The 18,745-nt window shown below is 37.5% G+C and overlaps 1 protein-coding gene across 3 annotated transcripts in view; it reads left to right on the top strand.

Annotated features, from left to right (window-relative positions):
- LOC110997813 (transmembrane protein KIAA1109) overlaps positions 1-18,745 on the top strand; it is a 48,504-nt gene that overhangs the window by 13,953 nt on the left and 15,806 nt on the right. Inside the window, exons 10-38 of one of the 3 annotated variants that reach the window (XM_045630326.1) lie at positions 897-1,002; positions 1,538-1,591; positions 2,850-2,939; positions 3,718-3,860; positions 4,336-4,510; positions 4,805-4,939; positions 5,294-5,505; positions 6,309-6,429; positions 6,539-6,727; positions 7,338-7,527; positions 7,924-8,058; positions 8,224-8,391; positions 8,956-9,133; positions 9,815-9,994; positions 10,301-10,447; positions 11,587-11,692; positions 11,796-11,926; positions 12,191-12,313; positions 12,708-12,851; positions 13,710-13,809; positions 14,553-14,770; positions 15,182-15,286; positions 15,528-15,831; positions 15,899-16,015; positions 16,222-16,301; positions 16,956-17,179; positions 17,609-17,746; positions 17,858-18,078; positions 18,211-18,331. In XM_045630326.1, coding sequence (XP_045486282.1) covers positions 897-1,002; positions 1,538-1,591; positions 2,850-2,939; positions 3,718-3,860; positions 4,336-4,510; positions 4,805-4,939; positions 5,294-5,505; positions 6,309-6,429; positions 6,539-6,727; positions 7,338-7,527; positions 7,924-8,058; positions 8,224-8,391; positions 8,956-9,133; positions 9,815-9,994; positions 10,301-10,447; positions 11,587-11,692; positions 11,796-11,926; positions 12,191-12,313; positions 12,708-12,851; positions 13,710-13,809; positions 14,553-14,770; positions 15,182-15,286; positions 15,528-15,831; positions 15,899-16,015; positions 16,222-16,301; positions 16,956-17,179; positions 17,609-17,746; positions 17,858-18,078; positions 18,211-18,331 — 4,355 coding nt within the window. The remainder of the gene's footprint in view (positions 1-896; positions 1,003-1,537; positions 1,592-2,849; positions 2,940-3,717; positions 3,861-4,335; positions 4,511-4,804; positions 4,940-5,293; positions 5,506-6,308; positions 6,430-6,538; positions 6,728-7,337; positions 7,528-7,923; positions 8,059-8,223; positions 8,392-8,955; positions 9,134-9,814; positions 9,995-10,300; positions 10,448-11,586; positions 11,693-11,795; positions 11,927-12,190; positions 12,314-12,707; positions 12,852-13,709; positions 13,810-14,552; positions 14,771-15,181; positions 15,287-15,527; positions 15,832-15,898; positions 16,016-16,221; positions 16,302-16,955; positions 17,180-17,608; positions 17,747-17,857; positions 18,079-18,210; positions 18,332-18,745) is intronic. The other 2 variants (XM_045630327.1, XM_045630328.1) reach the window with 2 other exon arrangements.

Here is an 18,745-nt window from a genome sequence, read left to right as displayed (position 1 = left end):
TGAACTCTTGATAATTTGACAAAAAATAGTGGATAAATTACTATATTAATGCTAATTAAAACCCTCGGTAAAATATAGTTGTAGGTATCTCGACAACATGCAATTATTTGAGGTCCAAGTTTATTTGAAGTTACTCGCTCAAAAAATATTTTGAACTTTTTGAAGTGAAACTTCTTTAGAATCGTTGTGATTTCAAACCGGATGCAACGAAAAAGCGACAGTAAAAAGAGACAGAAACATTAATTCATATGATTTAACGTGGGAGAAAATGAGATAGATAAACTTCTTTCGAATCGTCGTGATTTCAAACCGGATGCAGCGGTAAAGAGAGACAGAAACATCAATTCATCATATGATTTAACGTGGGAGAAAATGAGATAGCAGGCATTATACAACCTCTCTTTACTGCCGCTTTTTCATTTGATCGAATTTCAAACTTTCGATGTTTTAGTTTTTCTCAAATTAAAAATTTATATTAAACTTATAAATTAAAATTTATCATTAAAATATACTGTTTTAAAAGAACACACACATTTAGATAATGGAAAATGATTAATTTATATATGATTAATAATAAAAAAAATGTTTTTGAAGGTTTCACTTCTACCATGTGTGAATTGCACATATGTTTTTTTGGAAATAAAAACAATGTAAATAAAAATATTTAATACTACTAATGCTTGTTATTTTGAACTCTTGGTAATTTGAAATTTTTTTCGGGTGCCTTGCGTTTCAAATTATTGAGAGTCGACGTTTATAAATAACTAAATAATGCCTACATTGCAAATAACAAAACACACACACAATTGCACTTTCTTGAAGGATTCTAAGTCTAATTGGATGAACACATAGGTGGAATGTATTAAAGAAAACTCTAAAATATTTCAATATTACAGGACTCGGTAGAAGGTTGGCAAGAATACCAGTTCGACAACGAAGGGCTTGATGAGAACTGTCTGCTTCTCAACATGGAGGCAGACAAATTGACGTCTGCCTTACCGGGTATGTATTGGAATCTATACCTTATCTTCATTGATATAAAACTCATTTTGTTACTAATACTGCATGAGGCAATAACATACTATGTATTTCTAAAAATATAATATGTGAATAACGATCTTAGTTTATCAAGAGATTGCTTGAAAATAAGCAATTTAGATGATATTATAAAAGCTGTTTCTGTGCAACTTCAAGCAAATACTTTTGCCCGTCATTTATCATATTTCTATTGTTGATACAATTCTTATATCGGTTCTAATTACAAATATACTACTAATCTCTAAATATATACATGTTCTATAAAATGTTCTATTTTTCCGAACCAATTCGACTTAGGGTCCTTCAAGAAAAGAGCGTACCAATTCTTAAAAGGCCGGCAACGCACTCGCGAGCCCTCTGGCATTGAGGGTGTCCATGGGCGGCGGTATCACTTAACATCAGGTGAGCCTCCTGCCCGTTTGCCCCCTGTTCTATAAAAAAAAAAAAAAAAAATGATTTAAAAATACAAATTAGTAATAATGTGTTGTGATTTGTGAAGCGTCGGTGCGGTCGGCATGTCGCCCGCACTCCTACCCGTCTACGCCGCCGTCTGGTGCGTACTGCGTATACGTATATTGTGAAGCTATTTTAATTTTTTTCAATTTTCATCACACATAATTTTTAATCACTGATATTTTTGGTACTTTAAAACTTGGTGAAGATTGGTTTTTGTTATACAAACATTAATAATATTATTAGCAAAGAAAGTGGTAAATTCAGATTGACTAATAATAAAAAACTGCACAATCACCCATATAAAAATGATATGCAATTGGCTTGTGAATGTAGTATACGAATACTTAATAAAATTCATAAAGTTAAACACAAGGATGCAACTGCCTTTACTACAACTAGAAATTTAAAAATAAAGTATTTTAATGTATTATTATTTCTAGCTTCACAAAATATCTGTTCTATGTTGTGGCTTATGGTTTGCGGATTTTATTGGTGTGGTTAATATTTTTTTGCTCTCATAACTTCTCTATTATCTAAATTATTAACTATCATGGGTTGTTAATTGCTAAGCATGTATTAATAATACTTTGCTATGCTTTTAATGTAATTAACAAAATTCCCTTTATGTAAAATACATACTTTTTCATTCATTTATTTGTTACTATACGGTGTTTTAGTATAGGTTTATATGCCTCTTAAGGAAAATCGCTTTTAGTGTAATTTTATACACGAAAGATGTATGGAAAGGTTCTATATACATATCTTATATGTGCATAAATAAAATATCTAAACTGAAAACAACTACAGTATTTCTAGATCAAAACATGGTTCATCCAAACTTTGAAATTTTCAATTCAGTGATGCCAACTTGGGGATTTCCCCTCCCCGAAATTAGAGTGAATCGAGATGTCCTAGGGGTTTTATATGAGGTACATTTCTTGAGGGGGATGTTTTTGGGGGTACTTGTGATTTTAACTACCCTGAAGAAGAAACACACACACTATACTAGAATACTAGAACCCCACTCGACTAGCTAAACTAAATATAAACTGAAACTTTGTCTATTACTGAAATATGAAAAAAGCTGTAATATTAAAAATATATATCTGGAATGTATTTTTGTGCATATTCGAAATTTCCTTAACACCGAGCGTACAACAAAAACTTAATAATAGAGTTTGTATCTACATCCTGTAGGAGTTGGCATCACCGCATAATTATTAAAATTAATCGAAAGTACTTAATAAAATCAATATTACAATGTACTGAAGTATAAAGATTCCTTAAGACGCTAATAAACTTTCGCTAGAACATCGTATAATAAAACAATTGTTTAATCAATTGGATGTGTATAGTGCGCGCGGCCCAAGCGAGTCGTGCGAGCCTTGTCTTCCCGTCTCTGCCTTTCTCGCGCAAGACGCCATTCCAGGACGACGCCATTGCCAGTGAGTCAGACTTTGCTGCCTTTAGTATACGTAAAATAACCGGCGCTCATCTGATTTGAAGACAATCTAATTTCCTTCCACTTTATCGCTGGCCCCATAAATATTAAAAAAACAGTACTAAACAGGAAAGGTCTTCAAGTAGTACTTCTTGATAAAGGCATATGCGATGTTTTTCGTGCCATCCCTTGTTGCCATGGTTACCGCATGGTGAGAAACAGTAGCTGTAATTAATCTACGTTTCTTCCGAACGTCTTTTTTCGTGTGGGTCTTCTGGGTGTAAGGTTGCTTTTTAGGTGATTAAGTGCACTTAATACGCATGTCTTATGGTGAAGGGGGGCGTCGTTTATTGGTTTTGATGTGATTGAAATTACCTGAAAGGCCGGCAACGCACTTGCTATGTGAGTGTCCATGGGCGGCGGTATCACTTAACATCAGGTGAGCCTCCGGCCCGTTTGCCTTCTATTAAAATATATATATATATATATATAAAATAAATATATATAAAAAAATATATTTGTTACAAAAATATATTTGTTACAAAAATATATTTTTTTGTGTTGATGAAATTTTAACGTTTTAGAAATACGTTTATATTTGTTGATCGAAAGTGGCTGAATCTTCGTATTTTCTGTCATTAGAGAAGCCACTATTAGTATTCTTACTATAGATATACCTTTTCCCTCATAAATGCACAAAAAATTATACGTTTAGAAGCCAGAACTTTTAACTTTAATAAAACTATAATTATTGCGTTCAAACATATAAATCTCATATACAGATTATGGGACCTTAAAGGAAGATCTCCCAACGGTAGGCTCCAACCCATCCTTGTACTCTCAGGGCAGTCAGGACCATATAGCAGCTGACCGCGCGAGAGAGGACCTCTACCAGTGGATGGCCAAACAGGAGCCTATTAAAGTCGTATGTATTAAAAACATTTTTAAATAAAAGGCATTTTGAACAGACTGAAGCTATGTATTATTATAATTATTTTACATATTTTATTGAAAGGTTTAAAAGTAAAACAATTCTCCTATTTGTCAAAATTCTATGCAGTAGTCAATTTAGTAAGGTGAGTAAATAGGCCGGCAACTTATAATTTAATAAAATAAATAAAGCTCTGGCAATGTGAGTCTATGGACTGTGATGTAGTCTGTGGATGCGATTCTCATGCTCGTTTGCCCCCTAACAAAATAAAAAAGAAGTATCAGTAAGTACATAACTTTCTGTTTGTTATCTCAGGGCTTAAAGTAGACGAACTACCAAATATAATAACAGTTAATGTTTGTAAGTAAAAGACAAAATGTGAAGGTATCTGAAGTATTTTACGTATAATTAAATCTTTGTGAGACTAGTATTAAGTTTTAAGTCGATTAATAAAAGTATTAATTAACAGGAACCCAAAAGTAAGAAACCAATGAAGATGAACCCTCGCGTGGTGGCGCAATCCTTTCCGGCCTGCAGCCTGTATCCTCTTCAGGGATCTCTCATGTTGCTGGATGCCCATTTGGTGTTCCAGCCATTCTTGGCTGCCCTTGGAGTTTCGCCCCATCAGGTCGCACAAGGAAAGGGTGAGAACTACATTGCCTTTTTGACAACAGTGAATTTAACATTTTATTTAACGTGATCTGAAATAAAGTTTTACTTTAAAGTTTTTGTTAGATACGACCTCCTAAATCTTTAAGCAATACTCTACTGAATTTATAAAATATAAAATAATAATAATACACCCCTCCGCCCTTAAAAGCCCACCTTACCCACTTAAACCTGCCTTTTTTGGTTCGTTCGCAGTATTGAACGCTTAATTAGTTAACGCAAAAGTATGGACATTCTCCACATTTGAATTCGTTGGTATTAAATCTTAGGTGAGGCGAAAGAAGGCAGTGGAGATGGAAGTTCAGGTCTGGATGCCCTGGGATGCTCGGTGTCTTTAGCGGGATGGCTCGACGCACTGCGTGTCCATATAGTAGTCAGCGAATTGGGAAGACACAAGGGAAAAGGTGAGATAGGATATAAAGTGATTTTGAACTTTTTAGAATAATTAGTTTTGAAGTTTTTAAAGTAAATACAGATTTGCAGATGTTACAAGAAAAAAACCATAGTTGAAAGTTACCCTTCCATCTTTCATAAACTGCATGACATGGATTTATTCAAGGGGCAGAAAAATAGGCATCTCCTGGATAGTTGTGCCCTCCAATAGGCTGCATCTCAATATATGTGATTGTGGCCAAATCTGTCCAGTTCTATCTAAATAAGAATAGTTAACGAGGCGTTTTTTGTTCCATTTATGCAACTCCTCGTTTTGTAATAATTCTACAATGCAGAATTGTCTGAATTAAGCATTCGTATTCCAGCATCCCAGACTCAAGGAGACCAAGCATCGGAAAGTCCGGCGTTCCTCTGCGAGAAGATATCGGTGGATGTTCTAGTCAAGAAAGTGGCAGATGTCGCCGTGGATGAGCTGGTCCAGAAACAGAACGTGGTCTATATTTCGAGAGGACAACTCAAGAAACATATCAGTACTATGATCAACTGTAACTTGAGTATACGGTTCATATCGCAACAGGTGAGTTTTTTCTGTACTGCATTTTCTTACAGCAAGGCAAACAACCTGAAGTGAAGTGATACCACCATGGACACTCGCATTGCCAGAAGGCTCTTTTGGAAGTGAAACTTCTCATGCAACTTCCAACAAGGTTGAGTTAAACGTTTCACACTCCTAGGAGGGGGAATAGAAAGAGACAGAGCGAGAGTGAATGCTTCCTATTTTCATATCTACATTACGAAGTTTCACTTCTTCCCGAGTTTCAACGTCGGACATCCAGGCAGAATACGAAATTCCACCCTGTGTCACCTCGATGTCCGTCAGTCTACAACTGAGCGTTATTTGAGGCAGTTTTTCATCACTATATGGAACCAGCAGCTCACTGAAGTATTTCCGAACCAATTCGACTTAGTCCTTCAGGAAAGAGCGTATCATTTCTTAAAAGGCCAGCAACGACTTCGCAGGCCCTCTGGCATTGAGTGTTTTTTTTTTATAGAACCGGGATTTCTAAGTTTTTTTTTAAAGAGCAAATGGGGGAAAACGGGCAGGAGGCTCACCTGATGATAAGTGATACCGCCGCCCATGGACACTCTCAATGCCAGAGGGCTCGCGAGTGCGTTGCCGACCTTTTAAGAATTGGTACGCTCTTTTCTTGAAGGACCCTAAGTCGAATTGGAAATTTTAAAAAAAATTGTCATGGGAAACGGTTTCACTTAACATCAGGTGAGCTTTGTCAGTTACAGGTACAGGTTTATGCGACCAGTTGCACCCTCAGATCATTTATTTTAGTTATAACACATCAATAAAGTATTTTTTTTTTGCAGGTTAATATGCCGTTACTCCGTCTTCTGCACCAAATAAGCAATATGTACCAAAACGTAAAAGACACTCATTCAGAACTACGTGCACGCACCGACCGACCCAGACCGCACAAGCGGCCTTCCGGTGCGTATAACCTAATGCACATGATATGATAGCTTCGGGATATATAATATAATCTTCGGGATAGCTTAATCTTTATTTCACATGATACTATTTGTCATCCCTTTTTCAGAATACCGTGAGAATTTGGTGAGTGTGACGTCGCTGGATAAGGATGTGTTTGTGGGTCTGGACCCTAAGTGGGAGCCCAACAGCTCTGACGTCACTTCCGAAAAGGGTTTGAGTCCCCCTCCGCGGCCGAGGCCGCAGTCCTTTGCCCAGAAGCTCAGGTCTACGGGGAAAAGTGTCAAAGGACGACTTGGTTAGTATATAGGCCCAGTATTTTTTTAAATAGTCAATGGTTAAAAAGGTTTTATTAATAAACAGTTTAAGGCAGTGTTTTTCGACGTGGGACAACGCCCCGCAGGGGGCAAATTGATTTTAAAACGGGTTTTTGAAAATTATTTTGATTTTGTATTTCAGTTTTTTATGTTGCATATATTTAATATTGTGTATATTACATGGGACATCAGAATAAACCATAAGGGCATTTTCAGCTTTTTTAAAGTTATTATAAGGCAAACGGACAGGAGGCTCACCTGATGTTAAGTGATACAGCCGTCCATGGACACTCACATTGCCAGAAGGCTCGCAAATGCGTTGCCGGCCTTTCAAGAAATGGTACGCTATTTTCTCGAAGGACCCTAAGTCGAATTCCTTCTTAAATACTTCTGTAGACTGGATCCATATAGGGGTGGTGCTGTAAAAACTGCATCGCCATGCTTATAAAATTAATAAAGCCTTAGTCAGCAAATGGCCCTTTGGCTCGCTCACTTTATATGTTGGTAGTTTTGGTATATTTTTTTGAAATTTCTTTCCTATAAACGACTCCTATGAAGAACAGTTTCTAGTACAGAACAATTCTGTTTTAGGCTACAGTTCCCTAAACGAAGGCGCCCATACTCCTATGTACAATCCCGAGGTGGCACCAGATGAGGCTCCCCCTACTCCCACAATCCCGGAACCCACCAGCGTCAACTTAGCACCGCGCTGTTGGCGCACCCTGTATCAGCTCCTGGAGTTGTACGCCAACATGCCCGATGCGGATACCATCACGCACAGGTAAACGAACGCGCCAAATACCCGCAGTATTTAGACTATAGGAATTAAAAAAAAATATGGCTACAAATTAATAGGCAAACTATTAAATGTGCGCTTCAGCATGCATCCATTATCCCTGAGGTCGTAGGTTCGATTCGACCCCGGCTGCACCAATGGACTTTATATATGCGTATTTAACATTAGCTCGAACGGTGAAGGGAAACATCTTGAGGAAGCAGGTTAGCCTTAATCCACAATTCGGCGGCGCGAGTCAGGCGCAGCAGGCTGATGAAGCCTATGATCAAGAAATAGACTCAGAAATCTGAGGCCTAGACCTAAAAAGCGCCTTGAAGAAAAATTTGGCCTAGAATTGGGGCTAATAAAGTAATTACATATGCTGAGAGTTCAATATTGCAGGTTCTCAGTATCAACGGAGTTGCCAGAGGCCTATCGAGTCAAAGGCACGGGGCGTCCCAGCTCAAGGGAACAGAACAACAGCAACTCCTCTTCCACTGCAACGGGTTCTGGCATCGTCGTCATGGGGGCTGCTAGGTACGATTATTATTCAAAACTTCATTTTTTGTATAAAGAAATAAATTATAACTTGGAAATGCCATCCTACGTATACGTATACGTATAGATACGTATGTACGTATACGAATACGTACTTCAGTAAAATCAACCTGAAACAACTAATAAATATTTACATAATTTTAGAATACATCGTACGCGTCTCCTAGCATCGCTTTCCGGTCTGAAGTTGGAAGCGGAAATTACGTCACTGCAAGGCTCGCTTTCCGCGTCCCGTGCTCGTCAATGGGCCCTCGGCGGTAACTTGGGAAGGACGGCCATTGTTCTACTCGAAGGTGTCGCTCCTAATCATCAGTAAGTTGATTATATAAAATTCAAATAAGCTTTGTACGTACGTGTCACTTATACGTCTGACGCGAGTATCCATAAAAAGATCTCGATTTAAAATGTAGTATACAGTGTAAACAAAAATAAATTTTAAATTTAAATTATATTCTGATTTTTAATTCTGTAGAATTCTGACAGCTGTAATTTTTTGACATGTCAGAGATGGTAAACCTTTTTGGCTTTGCACAATTTTTATTTTCTTCAGTACGAGTCTGAACATCTGAGTCTGTACGTATATTTTATTTGTTAGTGAGTTAATTCTGTTTAATGCGGTGCTCCACATTGAAAGTATATGGTATAACGGCGAGTGATAATTAAGTCAATTTTCATCACAAACAGTAAAAAACGCACAAGTACAGTAACATTTAATTTTATTAAAATGGTTTACTAAACCTGGAACTAATAGGCATTAATTCGATATGTTGCCCGTTTATTTAAATATTTCTTATTTTTGTATTAGGTCAGTTTACCTTGTTGTAGGTTAAAAAAAACTGTCTTTATTTAAGGTCGCCCTTTATATAATTTGAACAGGACAGTAGTACGAGTGAGTGTGGGAAAATCTCAGGCGTTGTATTCGTGGGAGGGAGGGCGCCTCGGGGCCACAGCCCTTGGCTCCATTGGGGGAGTCCGAATCGATTTGCCCCAACATCCCGTCGCCTTACACGGGGTCATGACGAGATCTAGTAGGCAGCTGTCGTCTACATTACAGGTAATATTACATACGACATAAAATTAAACGAACATTTTTTAATTTTTTTTAAGTACACCTCGTTAACAAGCATAGTACAAATTAGAGGATTATGTAGTGTGAGTCATAGATGATAGAAGTATGCGTCGAACGAGCTACCTTCCACTTCCTAAAATACGCACGAATTACGGCTGAAAAAATGTTTACTTACGAAGGCGCAGCAAAATAAACTACCCACAATTATAAAAAATATTACTTCTTTTAATTTATTCAAATCGAGGCTAGGTGAATATGTCAAACAAAATTACTTTTAATTTGATTTTCTTATAATTGGTTTTTATTCATGTATATTTGCTTACTTTAACTTTTAGGTTTGTTATATGTAAATATTGACTACTTACAATATTATTTTTAGCTGAAGTTTTGTTTCTTACGTAAGTGGCATTTTTGTCTGTTTTGAGAAAGTCTTTAAACCTATATAAGAATGCTTGGGAACATTCTGGTCCTCCAGTCACTTAGTTTATTACGTTTTTCGTTCAATTTTAACAGTTAAATGGTAAAAGTGTTAGTGTTTATGTTATAGATATATAGATTGCTTAACAAAGCTCAGTGTGTCCACAACTATTGTAAAAAAAATATATCTTTTATCGTATAAATCAGCTCAGTAAAAATCTTTCCATCATACCCATATATGGATTTCAGGAGCTAGGCGTTACGCGTACTTCGTCCCGCATGTCCCGCGGAGGGGCCGGGCCAGGAGGGGCGGATGGTTCTGAGGAAGAGGGCAGCCCACCCGCCGCACCACCACCTCCCCGAGTTCCACCAACAGCCGACACGCCCCTGCTGCAACCGCTGCATCTGCAGTTCTCGGTAGTGCTGCAGGTGGGTTAAACTAAAGATGAGCAATAGTAAAAAAACCCGTAAACAATATAAATATATAAAAAAACATATAAACGTACATATGAGAATTTATTGTATTTGAATTAACCTTAATTACTGGTAACTGTGTTTTTCTTTATTTAATGAATGGTAAATTAGTTGAATAATTCGTTATGGTGTGGGGTAAAATTCTAATAAAAATAAATCAGTGGCTCTACAAGCTTTTTTGGTCTGACCTTTAGATTTCTGTCACATGAGCAGATAGATACCCATGTTTATTGGTTTAAATGATAATGAATAATTTTGCAGAGTCTGAGTATAACAGCGGCTCTATTACCATCGCTTCAAGCCCAGTATAAGATGGAGCGCGTCCACAGCTCGGGCGTGACTGCTGGCAAGGCGCACTTTACTGTGGAACTTCCACACCACTCGCTCAGCTTTGTGACTAAGCTCCAGGTGAGTTGAAAGCTATATTCGTATTCTGCCTCGGATGTATCGGACGTCGAGGCAGAATACGAAATTCCACCCGTATCACCTCGACGTCCGCCGTTCCACAACTGCGCGTTTTTCCAGGCAGTTTTTGCCGTGCACCACCACCTTGTGGAACCAGCTGCCAACTGAAGTATTTCCGAACCAATTCGACTTAGGGTCCTTCAAGAAAAGAGCGTACCAATTCTTAAAAGGTCGGCAACGCACTCGCGAGCCCTCTGGCATTGAGAGTGTCCATGGGCGGCGGTATCACTTAACATAAGGTGAGCCTCCTGCCCGTTTGCCCCCAGTTCTATGAAAAAAAAAAATTTTAAACAAGACAGTTTGCGTGAATGACAGACAGACAGACATAACATTTATTACAAACAAAACATACACACATAACCTCAAGAGATAATAATAATCAAAGAATAAAAATTAAAAGGAGATATCAAAAGCAATAAACAAGAAAATAATAATAAGATTACAAATCTTTTCTCATTCGGCTCGCTTTAAATGTGTAATGCCTGTGTGCTGTGGCTGTAATTGGCCCTGAATCAGGATTATGCTGAGGAGCAGAATGTTAAAAATTAAACAAAATGGAAGGGTAAGTAATTAAAATTTCTAACTCAATGCACATACAGTAAAGCTATATACGTACATTGTTAGAGTACGGCATTCTAAGGGACTTGCTTGTAAAATTAAACTTTAAATCTCTGAAAAGCTTAGCGTCTTGATAATGTTCTTACGGCTTAAATAGTAATTTCTCATTAAGGATATTACAACATTAACATAAATGAGTGAATATTAATACAATAATATATTACGCTTAGTAATTGTGGCAAAAATCAGAAGATTTATTAGGTAAAATCACAGCTCTTTCATTTTTTTAACATATGCATAACACAAAAAAGAAAACATGATAAAGAAATACAAGTAATATAACACATAACACACAATTCTATAATTTATTATATTCTCAAACTTCTCCTTAAGTTGCTAACTATGTTGGCACTTATAATCGCCACGGCCAGGTTATTTGATTATCTAATTTGGTGTTAAATTTCTATACATTCATCGTTAAGTGATATTCTGGATCGAAGGACCAATTTTAAATTTGATTTCAGGTGACAGAAGCAAATATCCCAGCTGCAGCATCGGTGGCGCTTCCAGCGGTGTCCTGCCGTGCACGCGTACTCGACTGCGCTCCCAACGACGCACCCGGAGCGGAATGTGAATATTCCTTTTTGTATTATTTGGTTTACCAGATTCCTACTCAAATAAATTTTGATACTTTGTGCTTGTTATATTTTAAATTATTTATCTGATGTTGTAGCTGGTGAGGAAGGAGCCGTCCTCATGGCAGGGCGATACTTGGCAGCGACAGCCGACATCGGCCTCTTTGAGCACACCCTGTCTACTGATCTTTTGAACCATCTGGTCTTCGTGCAGAAAGTTTTTATGAAGGTACATAAGCGATTTAACAAAATTTTATGGTTTTTGACCATATTAAGAAACAGACAAAAAGCAAGATGAATTTTCGTTAATTCTTTTAGTAGCTAGTTTATAAGTTTCTTTGGTTTCCACGAAATTATTTTTATCATCGTCAGGAATCAAAAACAGAAAGAAAGGATTAAAACTTAACAATTCAGTTTAAAATGACCAGTGTTTTAAAAGTATTTCTGATTAATGAAAATAGGTTTTGTAACCAATAAATAATTCTTTTTACAGGAAGTAAACGAAGTAGTACAAAAAGTATACGGGGGCGAAAAACCAGTTCCACTTTGGAATGAGGAAGAAGCTTCATCGTCAGCACTAAGCAGAATCCTCTTCTCTTTGCTGATTAGGATTAAAGTAAGTTCTCAATTAAAGATCTAAGTCTTATCTAGGTATATAATACATAGATGAAATCATCCAACTTATGTTATTAACAAATACTATAATTAAATTAAAAAAAAACCTAAATACAGTATCTGGCCATTTATAAGTCGCATCGTGCTTTAGAAAGAGATACTCGGCTAGCTTCGGCTTATTTATAGCGCTGTCTCTGTTACCGGACTGTTTGTGTTTCGTGTGACAGAGATGACGCTCTACAAAGCCGAAGGTAGCCAAAGTTAGTCGAGTATCTCTTTCTTGCTCGATGCGACTTATAAATGGCCTAATACTGGACAGGTTAGATAAATGTATTTGTAATGATATTAAAAAATAATAATAATAAAATAAATAAAAAAAATATTTAAAATTTCAGCGTATCCAACTGACAGCGACCACGCCCAGCAACAGCGCGGTGCGTCTGGAGACGGGAGCAGTGGAACTGGAACTGTCGAACCGAGTCCAAAATGTCACACAACCTGCGCAGTCGCACGGATTGCGGCTCTTTGCGAGGGCACAGGTAATAAACGACAGCGTATACTTCCTTTGTGTTGTAAAAGCAATATTTGTGTGTGTTATATCTCTATCATGTGTGTGTTATATTTGTTTGTATTATATCTTAATGTAAAACTAAATTCTCGCACCGCCAATTATCCTATCAAGTCTGTACAGTAAACTTTTACTCTGATTTTTAATTCAGTAGAATTCTGACAGCTATCATTTTCTGACATGTCAGAGATGGTGAACCTTTTCGGTCGGGCACATTTTTCATTTTCATTTTTAATAAAATGTATTTACATCTGAGTCTGTAAATACATTTTATTTGTTAGTTAATGTATCCATTCTGTTAAATGCGGTGCTCCACATTAAATGTGGTTTAACGTCGAGTGATAATTCCATTTTCATCACAAACAGTAAAACACGCACAAGTAAAGATAATATCTTATTTTATTAAAAAGTTTTACTAAATCTAGAATTAACAGCTAGCGATGCCAGCTATAGTTAATTCGATATATTGTTCGTGATATTGAAATATTTGTTATTTTTGAATTAGCTTACTTGACTAAGTTAATATTTCAAATCTACCGTTTTGTAGGTTAAACATAAAAATACGTAGCATTTCATTTTTTATTTCTTTGAAATAGTCAAATTTGTCCCCTTTTCGGTGGAAAACTTGTTTAGTAGCAACACTTACAATGTCAGAATTATATGGAATGAAAAATCTTTGCCATAATTCATTAACCTAACTCTGTCCTATTTCTCGCGTTTTCTCTGTGATGAAAAGAGACATATAGTTAGTTATAGTTGTAGTTATAATGTTTTTTTACTAAGGAGGATTTGGCAGTCGATCAGAACATTTTAGTCTAATAAATTACAGGTGGACATAAATCTGAGTTTGGGTCAACTGATACGCAACGCAATGTTCGAGGAGGCGGAAGCTGAGTTTCAGCAGTACGCTTTCTTCAACACGAGAATATGTGAGTTATTCAATATTCTTAGTAAATTCCCCGTTTCTTATGACCATTTTATTATAGTAACAAATACCTTTAACAGAAATTTTTAATTAAACCAACGTTGTAAGAATAAAAAGCAATGTATTTATGCTTAGTCAGAGACTATAAAACTTCTACATATAACTTCAATGATTCTATAAAACCCTTCGGGGGTTCTTTAGACCCATTCGCCGCGAATGCCCCTTCGGGTAGTGTGCTGGCTCGCCAGCTGACAGGGTTCGACTCGCAGCGTGTCGATGGCGTTCTTGTTTCAATTAAATATTAAATCCTAAACAATATATATTTTTATGGCATTATCATGCGAACGCGTTTTACACGTACACATCGCCATCTGTTTATAATAACGTACGAAACTCATAACACGTACGCTCTCGTGTCTAAATTTTACTCTCAGGACGCATGAAGAAAAGACGAAAAAGAAAGAAATTTTAAAAATTATCACTAAGGGGCCGTTCAATTATTACGTAAGAAGATTAACTTATCCCCCCCCTTTTTTTCAGCAACACTGAGCAAAGCTATCAGAATTAATATATAAACGTGTTCATTGTTTGTAGTAATCCTTGCAAAATGCATTTCGTTTTAGCCATAGTACTGTTGACGTAATCACCAAATAAGAATTACCCCCCCCCCCCCCCCCACAGCGCCTACGTAATACTTAAACGGTCCCTAATGCAAAAGTATAAAAAGTAGTATCAATATATTTATAGCTATGCGCAACGCATTTCAAGAAGAAATAGTCTGTGGAGAAGACAAAGAAGTCGTCTTGATTCGCCTCAAACGCCCTCTCGTGTATATTCAGCCTATAGCCGTGGATCGGGCCATACTTGTGTGGCTGAATTACAAGAATGCCTACGAATACTGGAACGAGAAACGCATGACGTTGAATAAGGAAGTGCTGACTGCCACGCAACAGGTTTTCGAAAAGGTGAGAATTGTTTTAGTACGTACCGCAGTAACAGGTGTACGAGAACTTGAAAAAAATATACGCGTATAAAGAAAAAAAAAATTATTTTAACAAACAATATTTAGAGTAATTGCTATTTCCGTTTGAAAATCACGTTTTGCCTATTTATTTTATAATCAATCCAAAATGTACATAACAAACACTTCATATTCAAATTAAAAATGACAGACAAAACTAGTGTCTCACGCATTTCATCCTAAAAACGTACCGTGTTCTAAAAAAAAAAAAAAAATGTTATCTTACATTCTTTTTGTTGTTTACGAAAGTCACACCTTTAGCGCGTATTTCTAAATACATCTGTCTGTCTCTTCATTACACCATAAACCTCATTTGATAGAAAGAGACGCCAGCTAATGTAATTGTATCTCTTAGGTACAACTAACATCGCAGATCGGTACTCCTCACTTGAGCACACTGTTCTTACAATTGAACGTGGATGACATCGGCATATGTCTGCCTCTCAACCAACCTCCAGTGGTGAGTGTACCTTCTTTCAGGCTGTAGTTCTTCTCCTACTTCTTATCGTTGCTTATAACTGTGAACCGTCGTAGGATCGTCTTCAGGATGTACTGGAATATCTTTAACGTATTAGCTAACCAAATAACGCGCATTATTCTCTTTGGTACTTGACGGAAATAAACTTTTTTGACGAATTTGGAGAATTGGAGAATTGTAGTCGTAAGCGATTCCACAGTTTTAGAAATGTCCTTATTCCCAGTCTAAATGGTGCGGATGGGGTTGGGGCTGGGGTGCGAGCGAAGGCGGCGTGGGTGGAATGGGGGGAGACGGAGAAAGGGGGGCCGTGGTTGTCACCCTCGAGAGCACGAGCATTTCCGCGGTCAGCTCTGGAGCGTTGGTCAGTAAGGGCCGGTTTGTGGGGCTTTGCCTGCGATTCGCGAGGGACTTCGAAGCGTCGCTCGATGACTGGAAGCCGGAGCCCCAAGAGGCGTGCGTCAACGTTTGCTGCGTTTCCGAAGGCACCTACGAAGTTTGCAGTCGGACGGCGGCGGCGCGACATAACGGTAACTTCTGTTCTTCTTCTAGTTCTGTGCAAAATGAGTTTAATTAATAACTTGCGAATTGTTTTAGAAAACGCCAAGTGGTTCCTGAACGTGTCTTGGCAAATGGAAGGAGTGGATATTCATCTGGACACAAACGTTGGCAAGCAGTTGTCTGCATTGGGACACACTCTGACTATGCTTACTGGTAAACATTATTTACAGTTGTGTGTTTGTAGATCTGAACTAGTAAATTACTTATCCTATATGTTTTTATAATTCCCGAGGTAGATGTCCTGAGGTTTCCTGATTATCTTTGAAATATATATCTTTAGAGGCTACTAACTTTTTATTAACGATATAAAGGTAAGTTTTGTTTTAATAACACATCAAATGTAATATTGATTTTTACAGGTTTTGAAGAGGAAGATCCTTTAAAAATGGACTACGAGAGTGATTTAGACGAGGAAGCTGACAACAGTAAAGATTCCCAGGTGAGTTTAGTCTACTCTGATATTATTAAGCAAAAAAACTCGTTTTAAAAAACTTTGGTCATCTTCTTGTCCTAGTGTGGACTCAGTTTTCGCATTTAGACGCACATATGGACAGTTCCTCTTGTACCATTTTGTGCATTATGTCTTTCTCTTCAGTCAGCAGCTAATGTCTTAGCATCGTGGTCACCATGGAAACATCTGGAGTGCATAATCAGTTTCTACTAGTTTCTGTCCAGCGTCTCTCACGACACTTTAGTCAATTTAGTTTTGAGGACGATTTTTTATGTTACTGAAGGCAAATGGACAAGTGGCTCACCTGATGTTAAGTGATACCGCCGCCCATGGACACTCACATTGCCAGGAGGCTCGCAAATGCGGAGCCGGCCTTATAAGAACTGGTATGCTCTTTTCTTGAAAGACCCTCAAGTCGAATTGGTTCAAAAATAAAAGAACAATGATTCTTTCACATGATTAGTTCATCTAGTTGGTGAACGGCCATGTGATCTTTTGCCTTCTAACCAACCACGATCATTCTCAAAGTTCTCATCGCCTCTGCGCATTGTATGGCCGAAATGAAATACACTTTTAACGTAGAAATGTCTAATGATCCTTTCTTAATTTATTACATCCTAAATATGAACATGTCGCCTCCAGGAAAGCATAGTCCTGCGACGCAAATACACAGACCATCTGCCCGCGTTCGTGTTCGACACATCGATAGACGCGAAGAAGCGTTCGAAGTTAATCGAGAAGGAAATGACGGAACAGGCGAAGATAATCAGCGATTTACGGGCTTTGGGGGCCAGTCATAGTACTGTGGAGTACGAACTGAGGAGACTACAGGACTTGGAGGCTTTGGTGTTCAAGGACTTTAGAAGGTTTGATTTGGGCAATTTATTAATAAAAAAAGTCCGTGCGTACAAAGCATACATATTAGAAGTGAGACTTTTTTGTAAAATAATTATTTCCAAGGTAAATGGCCCAATAGATGATCATGCACATGTATATGCTGACTGTATACGTGCTAATGATAATATAAATAATTACTGAACAAGACATTATGCGACAGAATTTCTATATAAAGTTCTAATATGTAACTACTAAACGAATACTCCAACTCTTACATCTCCTTTTCTCACTCTTTCTCCAAATCGGTCTCAATCTCCCATTGCTTCGACAAAAAGCTGGACATGTTCGTGACGATTACATCCGTGAAAATTTCGTAATAGTAATTATCGTATAAAATTTTGACATACCCTCGTTTACAAGTTTTGCGTAATAAATGACGTGTATTATTTACCATCCAGGGATATGTTGCAAAAACTTCGACGGCAGAGTGTGAGAGCCAGTTCCATAACGAAAGGAAAACTGGGGCTCGGCTCCAGTCGTCCCCCGCCTTTGCCGCCGCTACCACCTTTACCGTCATTGCCACCTGATGCTGAAAGGTAACTAGTTATTGATGAGTATTTTAAAGTTCTTTGATCATTCTGTTGCATTCCTCTCTTGGCTTCCATTTACTTGATATCTTTTCAGTTCAAAATCTGTATTTTTTTCAGTATTGGTGAACCAGCTTCCGCCGGTATAGTGATGCCTTCCAACACAGTCGGCAATCTTGCAGCGATGGGCAGTCTGGGCATGAGTAGTTTAGCCAGTGTGGGCAGCTTGGGCAGCGTGGGGGATTCCGGAGAGACCTTGTTATTGGTAGAAGATGACACGCGCCTTGCCGATATCATTGAAGGTGCTTCTTGGAGTTCCATGGACAGTGAAACATTGACAGGTAAAAGATGTTTTACAGAGGATAAACTCTTCGTTGTTTCCGCTGATAAAAGATGACTTAGGGGGTCACAATTTTTTTTTCCTTATATATTAGTTTATGTACATATTACCAAATGTGATTTTATTTTGACAGGTCCATCTCGTTGTGGCTCTCTCCGCGGTACTTCTGGTGGAAGAGCGGTCTCGTTTGGACAGAACAGACAGACATGGCCTGATCGTTTGGATTTGCCGCCGAGGAAGAATACAGATACAAGGTAAAATGTTGGTAAAGGCAGAAAGCGTGACCCATCAATGGGCCGAATTAAATATGAACACATTTGGAATGGATTTGTGTTTCGATGAGTATTTTGATAATAATAAATACTACCTGTCCAGAGCTTGAAATATTTGATACTGGGCTGATTATTAAAAAAAACATTATTGTAATTTATAAAAAAAAAATACAATGAGCAAAGCATTACTTATAAAATCTAAAATTGGTAAAAAAGTGTAAATGTTATTTTTAATTAGTTAGTAGGGTTATTTTTTCTTTGAATAATTTTATTTACTAATTTTCACCACATATATAAAGCTATATCTCGTTCAAACTATATGACAATTTTGGTAAACGGAAATTTTACAAAAATCCGGATAAGTGCTGCCTAATGTCATAATCGCGAAGAATTTCA

The sequence above is a fragment of the Pieris rapae genome, chromosome 12 (assembly GCF_905147795.1).
Source record: "Pieris rapae chromosome 12, ilPieRapa1.1, whole genome shotgun sequence".
NCBI lineage: Eukaryota > Metazoa > Arthropoda > Insecta > Lepidoptera > Pieridae > Pieris > Pieris rapae.
Note: the sequence above shows the minus strand (reverse complement) of the source record. Positions and strands in the feature narration are given on the sequence as shown.